Source organism: Rhamphochromis longiceps, linkage group LG7 (assembly GCF_057381845.1).
Source record: "Rhamphochromis longiceps isolate RC_006_pf linkage group LG7, R_longiceps_female_GT1.1, whole genome shotgun sequence".
In the NCBI taxonomy this organism is placed as follows: Eukaryota; Metazoa; Chordata; class Actinopteri; order Cichliformes; family Cichlidae; genus Rhamphochromis; species Rhamphochromis longiceps.
The window spans coordinates 33,721,654-33,747,118 of NC_140563.1; the positions used below are offsets into that span (position 1 = coordinate 33,721,654).

General features: G+C 40.4%; 1 protein-coding gene across 3 annotated transcripts in view; it reads right to left on the reverse strand.

The window, feature by feature from the left end:
• The window catches only part of vldlr (very low density lipoprotein receptor), a 64,887-nt gene extending 40,783 nt beyond the window's left edge, over positions 1-24,104 (reverse strand). Inside the window, exons 1-3 of one of the 3 annotated variants that reach the window (XM_085413430.1) lie at positions 23,605-24,104; positions 10,787-10,906; positions 4,455-4,577 (exon numbers count right to left, since the gene is read on the reverse strand). In XM_085413430.1, coding sequence (XP_085269556.1) covers positions 4,455-4,577; positions 10,787-10,906; positions 23,605-23,677 — 316 coding nt within the window. In that variant the 5' untranslated portion in view covers positions 23,678-24,104. The remainder of the gene's footprint in view (positions 1-4,454; positions 4,578-10,786; positions 10,907-23,604) is intronic. The other 2 variants (XM_085413431.1, XM_085413432.1) reach the window with 2 other exon arrangements.
• Between the last annotated feature and the right edge of the window lie 1,361 nt (positions 24,105-25,465).

A 25,465-nucleotide genomic window follows, 5' to 3' on the forward strand; every position in this document is an offset into this window, starting at 1 on the left:
AATCTGACCTGCAACATAACAGGAGTGTTAACCTGCAGCTCACCAACCTTGTTTGCGCCCCCATTATTTTAGCGTTTTGCCTGACTGGCCCTTCGTGTCCTTTGGAGCCCCTAATGGGGTTTCGTGCTCTTGTATTAACAGTAAAATAATGTCCAGTGTCAGGTTTTACTGTTGAGTATTGATACTTTTAAAAATTGGTGACCTATAACTACTTTTTCCACTTGTGGTCCAATCCAATACATTGTTACGGGCATTTGTATACATCTGGTACAAATTCATTACCAGCGCTAAAATATGAAGTCCCCGAATCATTTTATGGGTTAAAAAAAACAAAACAAAAAACAAAAAAAAAAACAAAAACAAAAACCCAACCCAAAAACAAAGTTCAACTTAATTATTTTACCAAATAACAAAATCAAAGTATAACAAAGGTCTTTAAGATGACATCACTTATGCATTTGCTTTTCCTTAGGCCAAAACTAAACAGGCTGAGGATAAATACAGTGAAAGAAAACAGCAAGTTATTTTTTCCCCTTACTGAGTCTTTCGACTGCTGCATCCTGCTGTCATTTACAGTCACCATATTCTCCTTTTCTTGCACCTGAAACCTACGTCGGCGTGTGGAGCTGACAAGATTCAGCTGAAGTCAAATTATATTTAATGGTGTCACCACAGCATGCTGTGTTACTATAAGTAACAAAAGCTTCCCAACAGGTGTTCAAACCAGCATCCATCAGGCTTCTGCCTTCTGACTGAACGTCACGGGCGAAAACAAATAGTGGAGCGACTGAAAGAAAAACACAACTACTGTTGGATCTTTTCAGCCATGTCAACTTGCTTCACTACAGTTGGCAGTTAAGACGTGTTTATTGTCAAATACACAGAGAAGGGTTTGTCTTCAATCCAACAACGTGACCTGGCTGCTTAGTATTCCAAGACATTCTAGTTCTCATTTGTCCCATCTGGGAAGCCATACACTGATTTGCAGTTACTGAATGGATAACAGCAGGTGGTCAGCCAAGTCTTGTTTAACAGTGGTTGTATTATACAAAGTTATTTCAATGTTTGAACTGATGCACAGGGGGATGAATTAGAGATTTAATTCCTTTTCATTCATTTCACTGACGACTTTACAGTGGAGTTTCTCTCCATTTTATAGGCCTAAAAGTCTTTGTTTTCACTTCACCCACTTTGTCTTTCTAACTGTAGGAATTCTGTTGTAGCCTCAGCAACACCTAACAGCCAACGGCTTGGAACAACTGCTGCTGAAACGACTCCCCAACGGGTCCCGCTCATGTTTTGGCAGAAAGCACCAAACATCCCCTCACAGGAGTGCAGAAAGGATTGGCCCCAACTCTAAGATGTTGCTTTTCTGCTGGTTGTTACTTTCGTATCGTTTTCAGGTTTGTGCACTGAACCTGCTGAGTTGAAATACTGCAGTGGGAGGAAAGGGACTATACCAGACACACGACTGCTCATTGTGAAAACTCAGAGCTGGTGCGCAACCCTGTCAGACACCTGAGATGCTCTGCTGCCCCAGCAAATCTCACTCCAAACACTGATAAAAGTGTTGACACCCCCGTGTTCCAAGTTAAATTTAGTGCCTGGTTCTATAACTGTAACATTAACCATTTGCTCGTGTTCCCCCAAATAATGTTGAAAGTCATGTCTGTAACAAGCTTGAAACTGTCTAACTGTAAAGTCATTATTTTAGTCCATTTATTGCAATAATTTAAACCCCCACAACAAAACTGTTCCTTCCAACCTTCACTGCCATGCAAGTCGAGTTCTAGGTCACAGAAATGACATAATAGGAATTCTTCAGGGACTTTAGGACTAAAATGTAGTTTGATTTTCTGCTTTAAAAATAACAAAGGAAGGGTGTTGATGTGTGCCAGACCAGAGTTTCAGTATTCTTTTACAGCAGCATTCATGAGCTATACTTTCTGCATTTTTATCATCTGCAATCAAGATTTTAAAGCTGCAGTGAAACCACTTTCATCTCCACTCTGATGTTTATCTATACACCTGAGGAGACACCAAAGTCCATTTGTCATTAACGCAGCACAGTGGAGGCAGCACACAGAAGTGATTCATTGAAGATCATCATCATGAGTCATCTCTGATTTCAACAAGCACCTTGGTGAGACCTCATATCACACAATATTTAAAGCACAGCAGCTTTCCCATTTAAACAACTTATTTGACAGTACTGCTTGTGGGGGGGGGGGGGGGGGGAACTCTTCCCTCACTGCTTTCAAGTACCTCGCTGAATTTCTGCAGCAGCATGAGCGTCTGTTATGAACAGCAGGGAGACTACCATTCACTTTGAGGAGCTTAAAAAACAAAAAAAACAAAAAAAAACCCAGTCTGACCTCATGGAAAGCTTATTAAAGTTTATAAATGTGCTCTAGCATGAGTAAAGGCAACTGTGCTTGAAAATACAAGTTCAGCCACAGTTTTAGCTTCCCACAAAGGGCAGGTATGAAACTTACACCAGTTAAAATCTGTAGAAAGCTCTGCATCGGGAACATCTCGCTGCACTATTTGAATACATTTCAGTGTGCAAATTCAATTTCATTAAATTTAGGCCAAGAATTTTATTTTATTTTTTTAATTAGTACTTTTGAACTTCCATTGTGTTGGTTTTTGGGGCCTAGAAGTGACCATTTATGGAAAAGTGTGTGGACTGTTATCAGCAAATGCTATCAGTGCTTCAACAAGCCACATCCATGAAATCTTAAACCAGCTAATTAGTGCAGAGTAAAAAACTTTTAAATCAATTTAACTCATTACAACTGAAGCACAAACTTCACCAACCACATCAAGCCATTGGTCACTTTAAGAAATTAAAATGCACCAAGACGCACAAATGTCACTGAACTGGCTGTTCGTCGTCAAGTTCTCCCCAAAAAGAGTTTCTGTACCAGGCTGCAAGCATGCTTTTAATACTGTAAAAGGTGGGTCTCAAATGGGCATTACAGGACCAGCAGCAGCTGCTTCTCGAGTCAATGTAAACCTAATACTGTACCAGGCAGCAAACCAAACATGCAAACTAACATGCAAACTAACATGCATAGACATTTGATCGTGTGTGCTTCAACTGTCAACTCTAATCTTAGAATTCATTTCATATTTTCACTGTTTTTAATGCATGGTCTGGGATCCCAGTCACTACCAGTTATGGGGAAGCAGCTTTAGCTTTCATGCACCAAGCTGCTGGAGCAACAGACTAACTGATAACACATTTGAAGACTAGCGTTTAAAACCACACAAGTCAGACGAGCCATCACATTTACATCAAATTTGGGTTTTTGAAATCAGTGTGTCATTTTTATCGGTCTATTGTTGCCTTTATATCATCACTGGTTATGATTCTATTATTAATTCAGCTTATTACACTTATCAATTCTGTTTTCCATAATTCATATAGTGCAACTTTTGCTTTTTGGGGTGACAATGGACTTCCACCTCAACTAAAATGTGGTATAAAATAACGTTTTGCTTGCTTGCTACAAGTGTGATGCGTGCTTGTGTCTGCCACGACCCCATGGGAGGAAGGCCGACCTGTCTGTGGTGGCCTACATCCTTGTGGCTGATGTGAGCCAGTCACAAGGATGTGAGCCAAAGAAGGCTGGACAAACAATTTTTAGGTCAGTTTATCCTCAGTTTTTTTGGGGCTGAACCTACAGTTTCCACTGCTGTTTGTATCTTTCACAGAATTAAAGTATCTCATGCTGCTTGACCTCCTGAGAGAGATGTGTATACAAGCTCAGGTTTCACACGTTAATGTTCATGATATTGTTCCTTGTCGTTAATCTTAATCTGTGTGATGGCTGCTGTGCAAACCTGTGAATGAACCCATTTTCCTCCAAGTAATTTATAAATTAACAGGAGTAACCGACCTGCATACAGCAGTGTCCTCTCCAGCGGCAGATACAGCAGGAACAATAATCAATCTTGCAGCATGCAAACCTTTTACTCAGCACTAAAAAGACTTCAGTTCTGGGGCTCTCACTGTGTGCGATCGAGGCTGATTATTTAGCCCAAGACCAATTCTTTGCCCCATTGGTCTTATAATAACCGTACTCTTAACTGCTGGGGAAAACTGAAAGCACCATCCCCTTCCTGTTTCTGTTACAGCCAAGCCTAGATTTTCTTAAAAGATTTACATGGGGTTGCAGACTGAACAGCACACTGAAATGACCACTGCCACGTTAAAGTTGGTTACATTTCATATTGATTGCATTGTGAAATTTACAATAAAGTAAGGTTGATCTAATGAGATAATCAGGCATTTAGACAATTACATTCTTACAAACTGAAAGGTTCCACTTTAACAGCTTACAGGTTCAAAACTAAATTCTGACCGAAAGATTCATATTTACTTTAGTTGCACTTGTAACACTTGACTGTTGGTGTAGCGCAGCGTTCATCAAAAACCATCTACTTACGGCAGATGTCCAAGCTCTCATCAGAACCGTCTTCACAGTCTGGCTCCCCATCGCAGTGCCACCGCTTCGGGACACACTGCCCATTGTCACACACAAAGTCCGACTCCGCACAAGTCTTTTTAACTGAAACATGGGAGAGAAAATGAAATCACTGTTTGAATGAAATGTCTCACATTATACAAAGAAAAACACATAATATCAAGGGAAAGATCAAATCCATACTGGCGCACTTCATGAATATGAATTCATTTTTGCTCCTCTCCTGTGAAAAGGTCAGTTTACAACCTGTTCTGATTAAGCGAGATTCAAACACTACATTTGCATAAGGAATGCAGTCAATACGGTCCTCGGGAGGTTCGAGTGTCTCGCTCACCTTCCATCAAAGGGGGGCTGAAGACAAAAATAAAGTGTAATTTTTATTTGGTTGTAGGTCTGTTCTGGGACCTCACAACCCTTCAAACAGAACATATCAGTGACAGTCATGAAAAGGAAGATCAGCAGCTCTCACACTGCTTTAGCTTTACAGATTTATTGCACCACAAACATTTTGACATTTCAAGCACTGCTGTTTTTTAGACTACGGTGATGCAAGGCTATGCTGAAGCTACATGCCCCCACCTGACACATGTTTAAACCCAAATCTTCATGGTCCAACTAGAAACTACATTAGTTCACTTGTGTTTGAAGACAGCCAAGCACAATAAATGTGTGCTATAGCCAAAGAACCATGAATGCCCAAAGCCCATAAATGGTTGTGAACGACTGGCTTGGTGGTTCATTCCTTTGAAATTATTGCCCTGCCTCAGGTTTCCATCTTTTACACTTATTTTATTCTCCATTAATATCAATAAAGTGCTAAAACCATTTAAAGCCATGAGCTTCCCCCATTTTAAAGACCATATAAACATAAGGTTTACAAAACTAGGTAGTAATTAGGTAATAATTTACAGGTCGGTCAACTTCTACAAACAGTATATGCATAAGAGCACTCAGAGTGCAACTCCACCCAAAGGGCGAGGGTTATAATAAAATGATTTCTTACGTTGTTAGCATTGTTAATATGGAAATTAGAATGACAAAGACTCTGGCATTGGCACAAATGCTCTATGAAAACGATGCAGGTGTCATTAATGGGGACGCCATAACACGTATAAAAATGTTTTTCGATCTTCGTTTGAGCTCATTATCTCCCAAATAACTAATATTTCTTTAAGAGGTTTTGAAAATATCCACTTCCTCCCCAATTCGTGTGACCCTGACCCTTGACTGAAGCATTACATACCAAAAGGGTGAATTTTCTTTACTCATGATTGGAGCAGAACTAGCTGAAATCTTTGGGTACCATAAGCTGGGCATTCAATTTTGACCTTGGCTGCAAACAGTGAATTTCAAGGTCAAATGCTTAGGCCTTGTGGGACATTAGTACCTAGGTCGGCCATTTTGTTATTAGCCTCTACATCACAGTATTTGAAAATGTTGGTGTAGCTTCCAGTGTTTAAGCTAGACTGCAAACAGACAAACTAAAAGATCACATACTCCCTTTGGAAGGAGAATATTGTTCCTAGAATGTCACTTAAAGTCTGGAGTATAATAGTTTACTTGTCCTTTTGCCATGTTAATTATGTGGTTACACCTTTGACTTTCTGTCATCGTTGTATTTTTACTCAGTTGTATATAGTATTTGTATTCTATTTTTTTATCTTATTCTACTGTATATTTTATTTTATTCTACTGTATATAGTATTTTATTCTATTCTGTACAGTTGTGTACTGTATTTATTCTTATTGTATTCTAATTTTTGCCTCATAACTTTTGCACTGTCCACTTCCTGCTGTGACAAAACAAATTTCCCACGTGTGGGACTAATAAAGGTTATCTTATCTTATCTTCATAACACAACCTTTAAATTATTCTCAGTAACACTCTCACATTAAAAAGGAAAATACACCTTTATGCAAGTGCAGTCTCCAGGCTATGTTGGATTGATGAATCTCAACCAAACCAAAGTTTCAAAGAATCTGATAGGAACGACTAGAAATGTGGAAAGATGTTAATTTCTCATGTCGGTAGAGAAGACACAGGTTTCCAAGAAAACTTGTGAAACAACAAACTCCAACACTAGCATCTCTACTGGAGGCTCAAGAACACACTTCAGCCCTCTTCACCATCTGACCAGAATACAAATACAGACTTCAGAACCAACTCCAATTTGAAGCTCATGACAACAGCCAGCCACAGTGGGACTCATTACCAAACTCTTCTTTTATTAATTAAATCTGGATTCTCATCTTTCACGCATCAGTGAGCCTCAGTTCAGTCTGGGCTGAAAGTAAAACAGCTCTGATCTCCCAGAGAGAATAACAGTCTGAGACTCAAATACAACAACACGTCAGCAGCTGAGAGAGCGTGAAGGAATAAAACTAATTTTTAGTTTTCAGTTCACCATCACTGTTCGCAAAACCAGTCATCTGCTTCTGTTCTAACTGGCTATAAGTAAAACTCCAAATCTTCCCTGCAGTCACTCGATGCTGTGTATAGTGTACACTTCCAAAACCCGTTTGAAATAGAGTTCCCAGTCTAATTAAAATTGGCCATCAGGAAATCCTGCAAAACATTGTTGGGAATTAAGTATGGCCATTTCGAGAGTGCTAAAGCACAGTACTGTGTACTGATAAACCTACACGCTCTTAAAAAGGAGCAATATAATCGTTCCATCTCAATTATCTTGTTTTTAATAATTGTTGGAAGCCATAATTTCAATTGACAGCAAAGCCCTACTTCCTCTCCCATCATCCCTTGTTCTTTTCTCCCTCCTAGCACCATCACATGACCCAGATAGATGAAAGTATAGGAGACACACACAGCTGTAACTATATTTAGCTCTGCTCTATGTGCCACCTTGACATCACCAGGTCATCATGTCCCAAGGGAACCTAGCAAAGCTCCTGATGGGGACTGAGCCAACATGGCAGGTTCTGAATGTCATGAGATTATATTCATGTGTGCAAATGTTAAGAGGAGAATAACCCATCAACTCCACTCTTAAAACTCAGTGAAGGATACGAAAGAAGAGGACAATGTGATTCGAATGCATTTATCTGCATCACAGACAAAATGTGTGCAGCATTCGTCAGGTCCTTTTATGACTTAAATATTGGTGGATCAATTTGAACCTCACACGTCACTTTACTCAAGTTCTTACTTTCAAACTTCGTCACCATGCTAGATGGGTAGGCGGGCACCATGGATGCCTGCCTACCCATCTAGCATGGTGACTGTCTTTATGGCTGAGGAGTAAAAGGCAATTTTGAGGGATTTTTTTTTTTTTTTTTTTTTTTTTTTTTTAAACACAATGCACATAATAAATTGATGGGATAAGCAGTAATCAGCAGGTGTAATAAAAAATATAATCTTAATATATAGTGTGTCCCTTGCAGCCAAGCATAAAAAGAAGAAAAAATTAGTGCAAAACTAAGAATTTTAGTACCTGTTCTAACAGGTTTTGTAAATACAAAATCAATTCAAATCTGGCACCCTGTGAGCTGACCTTTACAGACAGCTCGACTCCATTTCCTGCTTAATTTACATGTTGTTCACATTGGCAGGAAAAGTCGTTTAATTGCAAGCAAGGGGGACTGTCGTTCAGTCGCCCACACTCCAAAAGGCCACAAACGGTGTAAATAATTAGTTTCCAGCCCAGTTACAGCGAGAGACATAAATGGCAACTGATCCACAGAGCAGTGCAGACAAGCTCCAGGCAAACATTGACGCTGAGGGTTTTCAGGAGGTGAGCAAGTAAGGAAGAGACATTCTCATTAAACTGATGACACAAATAAAAATCAGTTTGTTAATCCATCTGATTTTTGACTGTTACACTGTCTGTGGTCTGTATTGAGGACAAGCGTCTTTGGAGTAGTTAAAAAAAAAAAAAAAGTCACATATGTTCACACCTCAAAACTAAGTAAAATTGAAGTTTGGTCCTACTTTCATGAATAAGAGTCAATAATGAAATGAGCACAAAAAGAGCAATTCTAATCATTTACTTCCTTCCCCGGTTCCACGCTAATGCTGACCTGACTGTGGGACCAACAAATTTATTCTGGCTTATTAGTTTCACTCCTCACCCATGTAATGCATTTGATGGATTATGTTAACTTCACATGTTTACATTTCTGATGGGACTGTGACATAATCTGTACGCCAACCAAATCCAGAATCAGTTTTGTTGTGTTGCCACAGAAGTGAACTGAGGTGGTGACATTTAGGCCACCAATTCATCCTTCCATGAGCAGGATGGCATGTGGGAGTGGGTCAAAATAAACTCCCACGTGTTCACAGTGATAAAGGAACATGTCACCAAGTATATTTTTACACATTTCTCAATAACCATAGCTCTACAGCAGAAAGTAAGACCCTTGTATAACTGGAGCCTGGCAGACTAAGTGTTACCAACACAATCACTTCATTGGTGATTTGAAAGATTTGATATATTTAACTCCAGAAATATCTGGACAGCTGCAATTCCAAGCTCTGTATGTCAGCACAATAGATTTAAAACTTAAGATGCAGAAAACCTGTTTTGACTCTTTAATGGTCAAAGTTTGAGCCAATTTGATGATGGACTCTGAAGCTTCTTGGACACATACCCCACACTGGGCAGGTAGCATCCCAGGAATGTAGTTACACATTCCAGAGACTGAGACCTCAACTACTGATGGGTCTATTTGGTAGCAATATCCAGTGTAAACTATTACTGATCACTGGAAGGAAGTCACTTGTTCACTACTCTATTAACCAGGATTCTCAGTGTTTACGACACATCTCATTTTCACAGCTCTGACTTAATCAGTTAAAAGTTCTTAGTAAAGTTAACGGTGAAAGATCAATGAGCTCCAAGTCTAACATTAGCAGCTCAGCTTCACTCATAACAACAAGAATACAGACAAGTGTGCAGGTATAAATGTAACCTGTGTTAATGCGATCTAAGCACAGAACCAACCCAGCTACAGGCTGCAGCACTCTCAGAAAGTGTCTCCGAAAGAGTGCGGGTGATGTGATGAATGTAACCACTCGACGTCACCGATCCTTTTGTTCACAAAGTCGTGCTGTAAAATCTCAAGTTGAGCACATTTGCAATCTTTGTGTTTGAAACCTTTGAGTCCACCAAGGACTAATTTACAAAATGATCTCATCAAACTTGGAAATAAGGACTCAGGACAGCAAAGCATTCATCAAGGTCAGAGCAAGGGAGCCGAGGTCAGTTTCAAAGATTTCTATAAATGTCCAGTGCTTGCTGGTCATTAGAAAACTAAAAAGTCTGTCCTACAACAAATGGCTTTTCAGAGCCAGAAAACCACATTCATCTTTTATAGTCTACAGAGTTGGTACATTCTGAAAATATCCCTTTTGCCCCAATAAAAATTCCTTCAGAACATGCAGTCAAGAGAGGAACCCTCTCTGGGAGGCACGCAGATCATTATCCAAGTCTGTCAAGGAGGAGAAAAAAGAAAGAAAGAAAACTTACGAGAGCACAGTTCACCACAGGGTACAAACCAGTAAGTTTCAAAATAAGGCCATTTCCAGAATTTGTCAAAATGCATATCTAAAAAAGATAATGCAGGATTCGCTCCAAAATGGCATTGATTTTAGAGATAATAGAAGATCAGTCAGCATAAGGATAACTGGAACTAGTAAGCACTGCGGAGGCTTTGAATGGGCATGATATGAACATACAGCCTCATTAGAAAGACAGTCGAGGCCTGTCTATGAGATGCATGGGCATGTGCAGCATCGTACAGAGAAGCTGGATGAATTCTGATGTGCATCAGAACATTTAGCTCAGATTCAGCCAAATGCAGTAAAGTAGTTTGGACAGTGCCTCTCAGTACCAGCCGATAACCACCCAAAGACATAGCAGCTTAAGTGGAATACATTTCTTCAACTACTTGAATTAAAGTTTAGAGTGTGCACTTCAACTCTCTCGATCATTTCCACTGTGGTGGTGTACAGAGGTAAGACTTGAATTTTCTTAAATACACTTTAGCCAGTTTTCAGAATCTGGCATTAGCTATATTCAAAAGATCTTCATCCAAAGAACACAGATGAGAATTTGTGTGTGGCAAAGGTAAATTACATTTCCTGACATATGCAAAGGTCTGATGACCTGAATGTTTAAATTCAGACTATAATAATCTATTATAGTCTGAAGTAAATGGTTTCCAAATGTCCCAGTGATTCATAATGGAACAAATCTGGCCACGTGCATTAGTCTTAGTCTTTCACACTTCAAGTTGTTGGCATTGCTGTGTGACAGCTGAGTGTTTTTCCTCACCACATGAGTTCTCGTCGCTGCCGTCGCTGCAGTCCTCATCTCCGTCACACTGCCACACGGACGGGATGCAGCGACCGTTTCCACACTGAAATTGATTGGCTTCACATTCTGTCTTCGTACCTACAGAGGACAGACAGTTTGAGAGAGAGAAGAAAAACAAAAACTCAACTTATTATAGTCCCAAATGTTTCCACATATAATTTGGAGTCTGGGATGTCATTTCCATTTTGTTTTAGTTCTATCAAGGTTCGCTCCAGTGCTTAAATCTCCTTTTAAAGAACATTAGTTGGCACATATTTTGGAAATCCACAGTAACTTGTTTCACAATTCAAACTTCAACAACTAAAATGTAACACTAGTATTTCACAAAGAAATGACAATTTCATGTCAACTGAAAAACATGTGCAACAGTAAACTGAGTAGTTGTTGGGCTTTGCAACTATCACTTTAATTACAGCAACAACTTTGACTCACCGCTTAAGATAACAAATTGTGCTTGTTTTAACTTCACCAATACGCTCCTATTTTGCCTTTAAGTACAGTGGAGTCTATCCTAGCCGTCTTAGGGTGAGAGGCAGGGCACACCCTGGACAGGTCGCCAATCTGTCGCAGGGCACAGACAACCAATCGCACTCACATTCACTACTGCAGGCAATTTAGAGTTACCAATTAACCTATCCCCATTAGGGCTGGGCCATATTATACCGTAAACGGTAATACCGGTATAATGTTGGGCAACGATAGGAAAATGAAATATTGCGATAGAATATGGATAAAACGTGCATGCGCAGTGTCTGTTTTCATACATACATGGCAGAAAAGGCACGGTGCAGAATAAGAGTGAAAGCAGATCGTTGAATGGAACGGATGAACCAGAATTTGTTTGTTAAAAAAAAAAAAAAGCTGCAACTTCAGTGGTGTGGAGCTGGTTTAGCTTTCGTCCGTCAGATACACAACAAAGCACTATTTTTGGTAGAGCATGCTAGCGGGCCGTCGTTATTACCGTGTTGTTTGGAAAATACGGCACACTTAAAACAATCCTTTGATTTTTCTGAAAATCGACAGGTCCCCTTATGGATTCTGGTTTTGTTTACTGACCTCGAAACAATTTTATGTCGTACACTGCGCTCGAAAATCTGTCAAATGTTTCAGTACGACTTTGCTAAGCTACGAAGCCGCACCGCTTGATGGATTGTCGGAGCATTACGGCTATATTAGGCAGGAGCCTCGCGGAGTGATGTGAACTGTGCTTCAACATAATATTACCGTATTTTGTGTGTGTGTGTGTAACCTCTAAGTTTTGTGGATGTTAAACATGGTTATGGTGAGGATGTTGGCCAATTTCCACTGGAAATGCATTTTGGTTAAACTGTTAGCAAGGAATTTGTACTGTTACATTTTTATATAACTTTAATGTACAAAAAAAAACCCCAGCTGCTTGTTTAAGTGAAAATACGTTTTGGTTGGTTTTTTTGCACTAATAAAATTGTGGAGTTGTAAAGTATCTTGTCTAGTGTCAATTATATCAGTTATATCGTTATCGCAAATTCTCAAATTTATATTGCGATAAACATTTTTGGCCCTGCTCTAATCTCCATTAACTGCATGTCTTTGGACTGTGGGAGGAAGCTGGAGTACCCAGAGAGAACCCACGTGAACACTGGGAGAACATGCACACTTCACACAGAAAGACCCCAGCCTGAACTCAGGATGTTCTTGCTGTGAGGCAACAGTGCAAACTATCGTCTCAAGGTCAAACCATCACCCAGAAATATGCAGCGAGTAACTTTAAAAATCTGAAATAATGCTGCCGTGCAGAACTGATTTAATACTATACAAACAGGTTCTCTTTGCTAGTGAAAAGAGGAATATATATAAAAAGAAAAAAAAAAAATCACAAGAATATGAAAAATTTGAAACTTTTTTTTTTTTTTTTTAAGTAGGGTTAAATTTTGTTAAAACATGGATTTCCCCACAGTGCCTTAACTATAGGAAGCTCTTACGTGCTTGGACTGCTCCAAAACCCACCAGTTCCCCCACTCTTATCTTGAAAGTATAATGGCTGCAAACCAGCCCCAAGACATTCTTATCTAGCCCTATAGCCAAGTAGCTATTGTGTTCGGTTCTTTACGTCATTCAGATGCTTCCCCTTAGAACATTTCATCCCCATGTTTGACTACAGCTGGTGACTAGTTCTACGCTCCCAGAGGACTGTCCTAACCAGACTCTGAAGCTGACAGCTGCCATCCCCAGTGGCACTCTGAGAAGCAGCTAATATTGCAGTTTTCTGGTGTATGACAGTATGAGGATCATTCAGTGGAGCCTAAACAGCCAAGATTACCATGTTTACCACATCACTATAATTTAGTAAGGTGGAATAAATAAGTGGGGTGGGAAAAAAATAAAATGATGGCTTAACCAGAAGAATGATTCTTAGGCTTCTCCATAAAAACCAGATTCCAATTATGAGTTTTAAAAGTCTGCTTGTGTCCTAAATGACAACACAATCCCACTTTCAATACACTGTAATGCACCTACCCACAGCCTGCAATGAGATATCAAAGCCTCTTAAATAGAGACATTAAAATGAAAACCTTAAGCTCATTTTGACACTTTACAAGTAAAACAGACATAAGCAAAGCACCGATTTGTAGACAGTACTGTGCAGTGCAGTCTATTACCAGAGTACTGGAGGCGCTACTCCAGGTCTTAAAATACCACAGTCTGACCTTGCTTTAGTGTCGACTGTCTGCCTGACCAGGTGGATAACTGGAGCACATAATGATTAAAAGCAGCCCAGAGGAAGTCATGGTTCCAACTGAATCTGTATGCCACTGAGGTCAATGAATTTAAAGATGTATGAAAAAAAAAAAGTTTCCCCCCGATAAAACTTGAGATGTGTATAAAAGATCAAAAGCACTGCAGGAATGCACACCAGAATTATAGCCCCGTCAGGCCAGAAAGCCTCTAAAAACTGCATTCAGACACTGAAACGCCATCTGAAGGATACTTAAGTGGGTCAGCAGCTCCTCCAGAGAGAAAAACACCCCACACTGATTTGAACCTGAACAGCTTCGGGCCTTTAGCTGAAGCTGCAACACTTTATTCAAGATCTACATCAATGAAACCATGCCACAGTTTCAAGACATGCTGCCAACACCAACGACTAATATTCAAATGTTTTGTAAGAGGCCAGACACTTTAAAAATGCAAATCTGTCAACTTTAATATGTCACTGCTGGCATCAGGGGAGGGGGCTCATGACGCAAGCCAGCTTTACACCCTGGCAAGACTGCATTTGACTTCTGACATTTCCCACTTATAGTTGGTACATTTGTTGAATGTATTATAGCATTATTGTTTTTTGTTTGTTTTTTTTAATCTAACGTTTTCAGAGCTTAATACATCAGCTAAAGTATCCATGTAAGATTTTACAGGGAAAATATTGGAAGTTACAGAGCTTTGACAAATTCTAAAGCACAGGAGGTGGCAGGATTATTTCAGGGATAAAAACCATTTAAGCTTACTTAAAAAAAATAAATAAAAAAACACCACCAACCAAATCAATAATACACCCAAGTAAGAAACAAAACACTTGGGAAGGACATTCTTAATGAGTCAACAGGGTCAAGTTAATCAAAGCTCTCCTTTTCACATATTTTTACAAACACAGCCTTGTAGATTAAGGGTGTGACTACAGGCTTTCTATCCCGAAGTCAAATTTACTCCTGTCAAACCATCTACAGAGATGCTAAACACAAGCACAGCGCTGCACTAACAAAGCAAAGACTTGAACGCTTCATCAGAGCATGCTGTTGATCAGAGTCCAGCAGCTTCACCGCACAGGACGCAAATACACGCCTGCAGACATCCATTCATCCAAGACTACACCACCTGTACTTAAAGAGTTCATTTCATTCATTTTCCATTACATCAGGAAAACGGCAAGTAATTTCACCATATTAAAAATATAAATCAATCTAAAAGAGACCAAAAAAAATCATTAAGACAGAAATCATAGAAAGGAGGAAATGTTTAGAGAAAAGGTCAGTGGTAAAGGCAAATTATTTTAAACTGCAAACATTTATTAAAAAAAAAAAACAAAAACAAAAAAAAAACCAGTATATTTATCTAATGCAAAACTATTCATAGCAACTGTTAATGGTGGAGGGCACTGTGGGAAACCGACAATGAAGTGGATAAGATCCAACAGCTCTAAACTTCATATTACTGAGAGGAGTCAATTATGACTGCAGCCACATTTATACAGGCCATTGTTCCAATTTTTGAAATTTTAAATGTTTCCACTGAACTTGACAGGCTACACCATAACTTCACTCATTGATATAGTACGGCTCTTGTTACCATTGCAGGCTTCGATTTTATTAACAGCCCTTTATAAGCTTTATTGCTGCAGAAGACTGGGAATTAAGTATCTTTCTCAAAAGTGACAATGAAAAGAGCCCAACTGAAGGAAATCAGTCAGGTTGATGCCTTTAAACTAATTGAAAAAAAAAAAAAGGCAATAGGTTTTATGTCTGTAAGAGCGGAAGGAAATTTATAATTAAAATAATGCTATTTTTAAAAGGAATGATTAAATGACTCCACATGTTATTGTGACTTTGCACAACTTCTTTAGAACCTTCCCTTATATATCCTCATGGCCACATTTGTCCCAAGTTTCATTCGACTTGACAGTGACATATGGACTTTATAACGGGCAAGATGATTAGAAATGATAGGAGACTAAGATTAGACTTAGTATTAAAGTTACTACAAGAAGATCCATCCAAAAACATGACTCCTGTCAGAATGTTTTATTTTCTGATGACTTGAGAAAATAAAGTCTGACCATGACAAATACATTTCCTTGAAAAAGGAGAAACTGCTAAATGAGTCAAGCAATTACATAAAGACTTCCCATTTGTAAGATGACCAAAACAAGCAGACAAAGCTGAATAAATAAAGCACTCCGAGAGCCTCACTAACATTCACATTGGATCTGGGAATTCACTGAAGTCTTCAATAGGCACTGCCAAGCAAAAGTGTTGAGGTGTCAATGAAAGAAAAAAATAAATTAAAAAAAAAGGGGGGGGGCTTATCCAGCACCTAGTGTTTTCCTTAATCCCTCAGCACTGCAGTGTTTCTGGGAAGACCTTATATTTTATGAAGAAAATAAATTAAACTGTTATGAAGCCAGAGACATTGGCCATCAGCTCAATGAGCAACAGAATCCATTAACTGGGTTCAACAACTCCTGACCCATCTTCTGAACATATTCACATCTACGCAAATAAAAATACACAAGCAGAAAGTTATTCATGATTTCGCCAAACTTCCAACTTTCTCAGAAGAAAAAAAAAATGTCAGGATACTGTGCTGCATACAAGACTTGATTTTCAGCGAGTGATTACACATATTCGGCACAGTTTAATCAATTCTGTGCAACTGCAACTACTCTCAGGGCAATGATTACAGCAGTATTTGTATCTGAAACGTGAACCAGCAACTTGCAAGTTACTGATCTCCCATGCCACCCCCCAACAATATGACATACTTTAAGCAACCGCTTTGGCAACATTGGGAAGGGAAAAAGCCTTTAACAGGAAGAAACCTCAAGCACAACCAGGCACAGGGAGGGGGGTGACCAGTTGGGGTGAGGGGAGGAATGAGGAAACGAGATAAAAACCACAACATTGATATTAGTCACCCATAAGGCTCATTCACAATTCAAATGTAGCCTTGACCTTGTGCACAATGATCACCCAAATTGTGCACAAGTTTCACTAAAATCTGACCCAAGCAGCAACAATTTGTGAATTATGAAATGACAGTTCTGCAGTCCTTCAACCAGTTAAGTTAACCCTGAGAATGACCCTCACTCCTCAACACAACCCTTACATGGTGAGTGACTTTAGAATAAGCCTACTAGTCCCCTTGGCCTCCAAGTTTCTAACACTGAACACGCACCGTTTGTCCCCTGAAGTGTCCATCCTTTTACAGTGTTCACCTTCATACTACTCAGCCCAGTTGTTCATGTTTCATTTCAAGGGGAAGGGGGGGGGGAAGAGGGGGGTTTGGACAAATAACTGCATATCTGCATGTTACAGGAACAAAAGTCCTGACTCATCACACTGCTGATGTACATTTAATGCTGACTGAGGTAAAGAGTGAGATCACATAAAGAGCCTCTGGCACACAGTAGCTGTTAACTCCAAAACAAAGCGCCACCATGTAAACCAGAGAAATCATAGAAGGTCCAGCAGCAACACTGATACACCTCCAATTTCTGTGGGACTCTAAAGTGAATCCAAAAAGAAAACAGAAGCCCAAAGCACAGTATAGAAATATAAAAATATGCAGCATTTGCTAGTGTAAACATGAGGTGTAGTAAATGGGGTGCAGCGGCGCATACAAGTAACCATAAAGCCAAGCTGCAGGGAATGGTAAATATATTCCTGTTTTTGGCTTCTTTAAGAGCGTATCCTCCTGGGTTACTATTCCAATATCTACACAGAAAACCATCGGCTTGCTGTCTGGAAAACTGCACTTTGATCCACACATCGCAACAACACACCTCAGTAGTAAGCTCGAGTATACAAACCTGTACGAGCTCCTTCTCCCTGCAGTGTCAGATTCAATTTTGAGCTGAGAGTTGAAGCCTGAACCCTCCAGACTGTACAGAGTGAGGACTACTGCTTACAATGACATGAGAAATGTCGCTCTGCTTTAATGTCATTCTTTGTTTGCACCTTTACATTAAATATTTTAACATGACTAAAGATCACATTACTTAGCCATGTTTTACAGACTCTGCATACAGCTTTTTTTTGAAGCCCAACACGTCCAAGAAATAAAACAAAAACCTGGCCTCTTTGATTGTAGTCATTATTTAAATATTGCTGCTGTCCAGCTAGTCTCACTTTCAACCATCTGGTATATAAAAACTCGATTTCTGATTTGCTGTTTACTTTTGTTTGAGCAGCACAGAAGCAGGTTCAGATTGGTCTGTCATTTTCCAGAATACTGGCTCGAGTGCACCGACTGCAGTTTTCCACCAAATCGATTTATAGCCTTTTTTAAGTTCCAGTTGATGCATGCTCTTTTAAGTGTGTGCATCCACCTCACTCCCACAATATTCACAGGATATTTGGTTAGTAGCAGCACTGGAGTATTTGAACAACCATGATTGAAAATGTTCAACTTTTCAGAACAAGCAGCACGAGCAAAACTTTGGTGTAGTAACAGATGATGATACCTGGAATACAAGTGTGATTTCTACATAGTTGCCCATCCATAACTCCAAATGGCTCCTGTGACACGACACTGAGCTCAGAGACTGCAGCATAAAACAATTTGAGCCAAATTGAAAAGCTTTTGCTCTGCAAAAGGAAGACTACGCTCACCAGCTGCTGTCCAGCACAACTGAACCCTGTTGAATCAGCACTTAAAGGCTGCTGGTTACTGTGTTCTGTTATTCATTGTCACAAAACAGTCGTGGTATTCTTAATTGAAGAAAAGGACTGATGTGCACGGCCACACTGCCACAAACTCTACTGCACTAATTTTCTGTGGCGCAGCCACTCTCTCCTCAAATATATAAAAACAAAACTTAAAAAAGCCAAAAAACAATACATTTTTTAAATAATTTTATTGATTTTCTAACCTGTCGCACTGACATCGTTTCATGTTTTGTGCAATACAGATATTGGTTGCCACCTTTCTCATTGACACCCACAGTAAAAGATGCTTAAGCAATTTAGATTTTTAATATCGTGTACACCAGTTAACTGAAATGTAGCGATGCCATCTGCCACCATCCAAGTCGGCATTCCTGGAGAAATTAGAGCACTTCTCCCTCTCCATCACTGCGAGGTGGAAAGCATTGTGAACCAGCACTGTTCTGCATTACTGGGCACAGAGCACGAACTGTTTAATGTCTCAGTAAACTGTCAAAACTACACTACTTTAAGACTAATTTACAGAATATTCTCTATTACTACTGTGAGAAATACAACCCAACTGTGTCAGCTAGTAGTACTCTCCTAATTTAAACCACAGATTCAACAGGCATGGAGCTGTAATGAACCATCTCCTGCCCAAAATAGCAGCTCATTGTGTGCTATAGAACTGCTTTCACAGTTGAGGTCATGGTGATGCAGTTTTCCCCAGTAACAGAAACGTTTGCAGTGCTCTCCTCCTCCTGTCCACCTCCCCGCCCACTTCAAGAATCAAGCGCACCCCCACATAGCCGCCCCCCCCCTCTATAGCCGAGGATCTGGGTCTAGCATGGTATCACAGTAACCATGGAGGGGAAAAAAATACATCCATTTTAATCAGGCCAGGGTTGCTGCTGCTGATCTCGCTGTTGCCTAATTTGCGTGGCATCTTGTTCAAATAGGCTCACACGGTCTGTGTGTGTGTGTGTTCGTTCAGGCCTGGTGAGAAGCTGAGAATGAGACAGTGGTGGTGGTGCTGCTGGTGGGTGTATTGTGTGTGCGCATTATAAGCACTTCTGATTCACCAGTTTCCCCCCAAAGGCCATTTTTCCACAGCAGGCTGGAATTCAGGGAATGCATCTCTTTCAATAACTTGTTTCATGATTAAATTTAATATTTCGTGCACAGGTTAATTTTATTTACATATTGCCAGCTCACAACCACTGTTTTATGGAGCCTTCTTATTATAAATCTCTACAATAGAGAGAGAACCCCAACCATCAAACTACTGATGGAAGGAGAAGCTCCCTTTAACAGGTAGAGCACCAGCAGAACCAGGCTCAGGGAGGGGCCGTCACCAGTGGAGGGTGTGAAGCACAGAAAATATTGCCATTTTTTTCCTTTTAATGTTAAACACACATTTAAAAAAAAAAAAAAAAACAATAGATTAAAAAAAAATATAAGTAATTGGGGCCAAAAAGGAAATGCTAAAATTTCTTCAACAAGCACCAACCAAAGAAAATATAAATCAACCAAGTAGTGTCTAAAAGCTGCACTACTAATGGTCAGCAGGGGACAACTGCTCTTACTGCAAAAAATAAAAATTAAAAGCAACAAAAACAAGACTATGGGGGGGAAGCCCTCACCTTACTCTGACCTCTGACATTGAGGTCATGAGCTCCAGCACCAGTCACAGTCTTAGAGTAAAGCAAAGTTTATTTTCTAAATTCTGGTCAATATTAGAGCCAATAAGGAGAATTATGAGGGTAAGTCCACTGCCTAACTACTTGTCACTCAAATGGTTAACCAGTGATTGTGCTGCATCCACGATTTCAAAGAGCTTGCTGAAAGGATTCTCTCTCTCTCTCTCTCTCGATTGGCCTGGGAACTCCTTAGGGATCTCCAGGAGGAAAGTCTGGAAAACCCTGATGTTCCCACAACATTACTTCAGATAAGTGGATAAAACTGATCAAAAGATACACATGGGGTTTTTTAGGCTTCTTAAAGGGACTGATACATTTATAAATTACTGAATTCTTACTACAATGTAGCCATTTTCACACAAAATTACTAGTTTGATCGATTCAACTGTGCAATAACCCCTACAGCACAGCATTTAATGCTTTTTATTATACATAATGGTGAATCTGGGTCTGTTGAGCAAACTCAAGATGTAACTGATCCGTGCATTTCACTTCATGTTCAGAGTTTCTACCAGTGTGCTGCATACTGCCAGGCCTAAGGGACTAACAGATTTTTCAATTTGTAAGACATGTCTATAGACACAAGTTAGAGTACAATGTTAAAAAAAACTGCACATGTGATACTGCAGCTGCTCAATTCTGTAAAGGTAACGGTATTGTTCAACACCTGACCTTGAGGTTAGGAAACAACTGATGTCATCCAACAGTGATGAAGCTTAATGCAAGTTGCATGAGGACAAAGAGATGCCATCTTTGAGCAAGTGGCATGAAGGCAAAAATATAGGACAAACATCTTGTTTTCCTGGACTTGAGACTTTACAGCCTTAAATAAAAGCACTTTAAATAGCTTAAGAACATGATGTGATGCCATAAAGACCTGTTAAAAGTTGGGGGCGGGGGGAAAGTTCAAAAGCCAATGAAAGCATCAATATTCACATCCCCCACATGTTTAAATGTTAATTGCGAGATTGACTATGTCATGTTCTTATTAGCTGTTAATAGCTTATGTGTGTGCTTCTGATTAGCTTACCACATTACTAGGACAAAGTTTGGGGTTCGGGCAGGTTTCAGACAAGTTTCAGGCCTTTGGAAATGAATCATTTAGGGGTTCTGCCCAGATTCCTAAACTTTGCTTGTAAATGACTAAACTTAGCATTTTGCTAGTAATGCCACAGTTGCTGAAAACTTTGAAAGCATCCAGAAACTTGTAACCAGATAGTATGTGTTGACAAGGCTTAGGAAAATCTCGAGTATTGGCTGCAACATTGTGCTAAAACTAAGCTATCCACAGTGCACAATTATCAGAAAAGAAACTAATCACTGACAGTACTCTCATATACCGACATTTGGACCAGGTCCAGAGTCATGTATGCACCTCAGTTTAGACCAATATAGATGGATGCATGAAACAAACTCTAGCAATACTGAAGCACTTTTATAATAACCTACTTTCAGCTGCTCCGTTATTCCCAAAACAATCCCAAAGGATTTCAGTCTTCTCTCAAGATCAAGTTGGTAATCTTTCTTTTGTTCGTGGCTCAAGAGTTGGCCATTTGTCTTGTAATCGGAAGGTTGCCGGTTTGAGCCCCGGCTCGGACAGTCAGTCGTTGTGTCCTTGGGCAAGACACTTCACCTGTTGCCTACTGGTGGTGGTCAGAGGGCCTCGCCTCTGTCAGTGCGCCCCAGGGCACCAGTGTGTGCCCTGGGGCGAATGACTGAATGTAGTGTAAAGCGCTTTGGGGTCCTTAGGGACTAAGTAAAGCGCTATACAAATACAGGCCATTTACCATTTTGTTAGGCAAATGTGATAACCATTAGACTATGAAGTCATCCTAATCAAGGGAAAAAAGACAAGCTATGTTCTGGATTTTGAGGCTTCATCACAGCTGCTGCCATGCTACACTGATGACACTAGAATATTACTTAAACATTAACAAACCTCCAAAAATCACACAACAAGCCATGTTATTTGGCAGCCAATTCCATTAAAAATGCTCCAAGCAGCATGAAGTTCAGTGGCTCTAATTAGATGAAGTGAGGCCCTGTAACAGACAATCTGTTACAAAAGCCTGTGTTGGGACACCTGATAGATGAGTTATTAAAAATATAATGAAAAATAAATAAATCACCTTCTCTAGCAGTTATTAAAGGGGGGGAAATCCACCAATAGAGACCAAAATCAATATGCTTAATTCCTCAACATTTTAGCACTTCATATTCTCAGTCACAGATGTTGCCAAAAAATGGATGCGTTTACCATTTATGGAAAGCCATATATAAATTCTAGAGGTCCCTCTACATCTACGCATCAATCTTTACATTGATACAGAGTTTAGATTAGAGGGGATCGATGTATGACTATGGTTCTGAAGTAATTAAATGCAGTTAAAAGCTCATTCTAATTAGCCCCTTGTCTGTATCCACATATGTAAAAGTATCCATATGATACAATGTTTAAAAAAATATAACTTAGCAGGTGCATCACAGAATTTAAGTGAGGGGTTTGTGTGACATACAAATATTTCTCCCAAAAAAAGTTGCTCATATATTTGAGTGTATGCAGCCCAGTTGTGCTTAGTCCACCTCCACATGCCCATTTCTGAACCCGAAACAAACAAAAGCCCTGCAACTTTTTAACTTTTGATTGTTGCTATGCTCTGAACTTGTAACAGACACTCCGTGACATTTTCTGTTACTCTGCAGACCAGAGCGCTTTCTCCATTCCACAACCAATCATGAAAATCACCAACAGCTGCAACCCCAGTGCGCACAGCTCTACAAGTACCACCAGCTGCTAACGGCTCGAGCTTGGCCACTTTGCTCTTAATTGGGCCTTCACTGGGATCCCCTGCAGTACGTAATTTGCGCCCCCCCCCCCCCCAAAAAAAAAAAAAAAAAAAATCCGTCAACTGCTGATACTCCTTTCCCGAAACTGCGGGGCTGCTTGCTACCCTTATTTGTGGCTTTTTCTCTCCGTGTTAACGCACTGTGTCCACGCTTTTCAGCCTACCCACCCCCTTTCCCCAGTCCGCTTCCACTTTATGAATAAATAAATTACGAAGCTCGATGGGGGTGGAGATGACAGGAGAAAATCCCAACAGTCTAAGTAAAGGAGAAATCAGGACGACAAGGGTTTACAATTTGAATGGCTGCGGGTCTTCAGGGCTAAATTAAATGACCGTGGGGCTAATTGGGCATCAACGAGCAGCGTTGAACCCAACGAGCAGCGTTGAACCCAACGAGCAGCGTTGAACCCAACGAGCAGCGTTGAACCCAACGAGCAGCGTTGAACCCAACGAGCAGCGTTGAACCCAACGAGCAGCGTTGAACCCAACGAGCAGCGTTGAACCCAACGGGGCCACCCCCCTCCCTGTAGTTTCCAATAATTAATAGAGCTAAAATAATGCAGACTCAGATTCATTTAAAGCACGTATTTCTCATTTTGTCCCCTTAAGAAAGACGCAGTTTGAGAGCTTTCCTCGATTAGAAGCGGCAGGGGTTGAGTGGCCCCAAGGTGCAGCCAAGCACGGGCTTTTCTTCAAGGAGCAGCCAAGACAGGTGTGCAGCTCCGTTTAAGGTTAGCTAACCTCACCGCACAGGGTGCGCGTTTCGCCGGTACGGTGACTCCAAATGCACACACACGCACACACAAAAGAAATGGTGGCTCGGGACTTACCGTGAACGTTAACGAAGCGTTGGAGACATATTAGCATCGGCAGCAGAAGGATCCCCTGTGTGGACGTGACCATCTCTGGCAGTGCGAAAAAAAAAAAAACCGTGCGGCTGCTAGCTGGGCTACCTCAACACTGCCCGTCTTCCCTGTCGCGCGCTGGCCTGCTTTGCTCTCTGATTTTGCCGGTTCACACGCAAGCCACACATGCGCACACAAAGAATGAGTAGAGCAGAAGGGCCGCTTTTGCCTGCCGCGCCACACAGACCTGAGTCCGGCCGAGGGGAGAGGAGCGCTGAGAATAAGACACGGAGGGGTTCGCCGCGCACACCACGCGTCTTCTGATCTCCTTCTACAACCACGAGCCCGCACGGCTCCCGTCCTGTCCTATCAAGGCTAAATCCATTTCCCCAAATTGACGGTAACGAGCGGAGACCGGTCAGGTCGTTAGGTATTGGTGCCACAGCTGAGGAGGATTTTTTTTTCCTCCTTCAATACGTCTTCGGCACACGTTAACCCTTCGCTATCCGCATGAAGTAATAAAACAATAAAGCACATTTTATATGGCAGGAAACACTTCAAAGAAACTGGTAACTGTGTATCATAACACAGCAGTTCTATCTTAAATCAAAGATAAATTAAGACACAGTTGGCTTCTTCAATATCCATTATGAATATATTTTTGCATATACTTCAAACATAAGGGCAGTAACTATGACTGCGATACTTATATACAGCAAACGTGCTGTATATAAGCTTTGTTTTCACACCTAAAGAGGTAAAATTATTATTGTTCTTATTATTAATGGTAAGTGAAATCTGTGAAACAGCATAATCAAAATTGCACATCCTCATTGGTGTGACATGGCATAGGTGGGTGGGGCTAGCATCAAACATGAAGAAACTATAGGCTGAGATGTCATCAGCCTGAGTAGTGTCTGTCATGTGGCTGTATCAAAGATAAAGGGCAAATAACTTATGGAAACACGAGTTTGATCTACTCCTGCAAGAAAAGCAGTAAAAATAAATAAATAAATAAAATTAATGTGAGGTTATGATGTGTCTGTTTATGAATCTAGTTCTCATTTACATTGATTTTAGAAGATTGGGCATGTGTTAAATGGTCTTGTACTAGAATAGAATATGTTATGTTTATGTTCTGTATTCTCTAGATCAGGGATGTCAAACTGTAGGGCACATACTTTTATCTTTAATGGACTACAACAATGGAGCTCCACTTCATCATTAAGAAAATCTATTAAAAAATTTAGGTCTCGTTTTCCAAAGCCATCCAGGGGAGCCAGATTACTGTCTTTGTTGAGACAATTCCTTCCCTTGTGCCTTATGTTTGACACTCCTGGTCCAGATTACTGGCTCCAATATGTTGCACAGACTCTAAATCAACAAGTTAATGTTCATGCGCCAGCTGAATTCTGTGAGCAAGATATTGCTAATTCCACACCACGCCTTGCTAATTTGGAGGATGGGTGATCACAAGTAGTGTATCTGTTTTTTCTTTTTCTTTTTATCCAGCCGTCCATCTTCTCCCACGTCACATGGCCAGCAGTCTAAGCAGAAATTCCCAGACCTCCTTCTCCTCAGCCACCACCTCCAGCTCTTCTGGTGGGACCCTGAGGCGTTTACAACAAATCACATAATCTCTTATGTCTCAAGAGACATAATCTCCTGAGTGTTAGATAGACCTAACACTCAGACAAGGCCAAAATGCATAGGAAGTTTTCGGGAAGCATCATTATAGGATCTGCTGAACCCTACCATCTTTATTAGTCCACTAAAATCAGGTGGTTGTAGCTAATGTAGTAATGCATTTGAAATCCTTTGCCTTCACCAGTGAGGGTGGCAACAC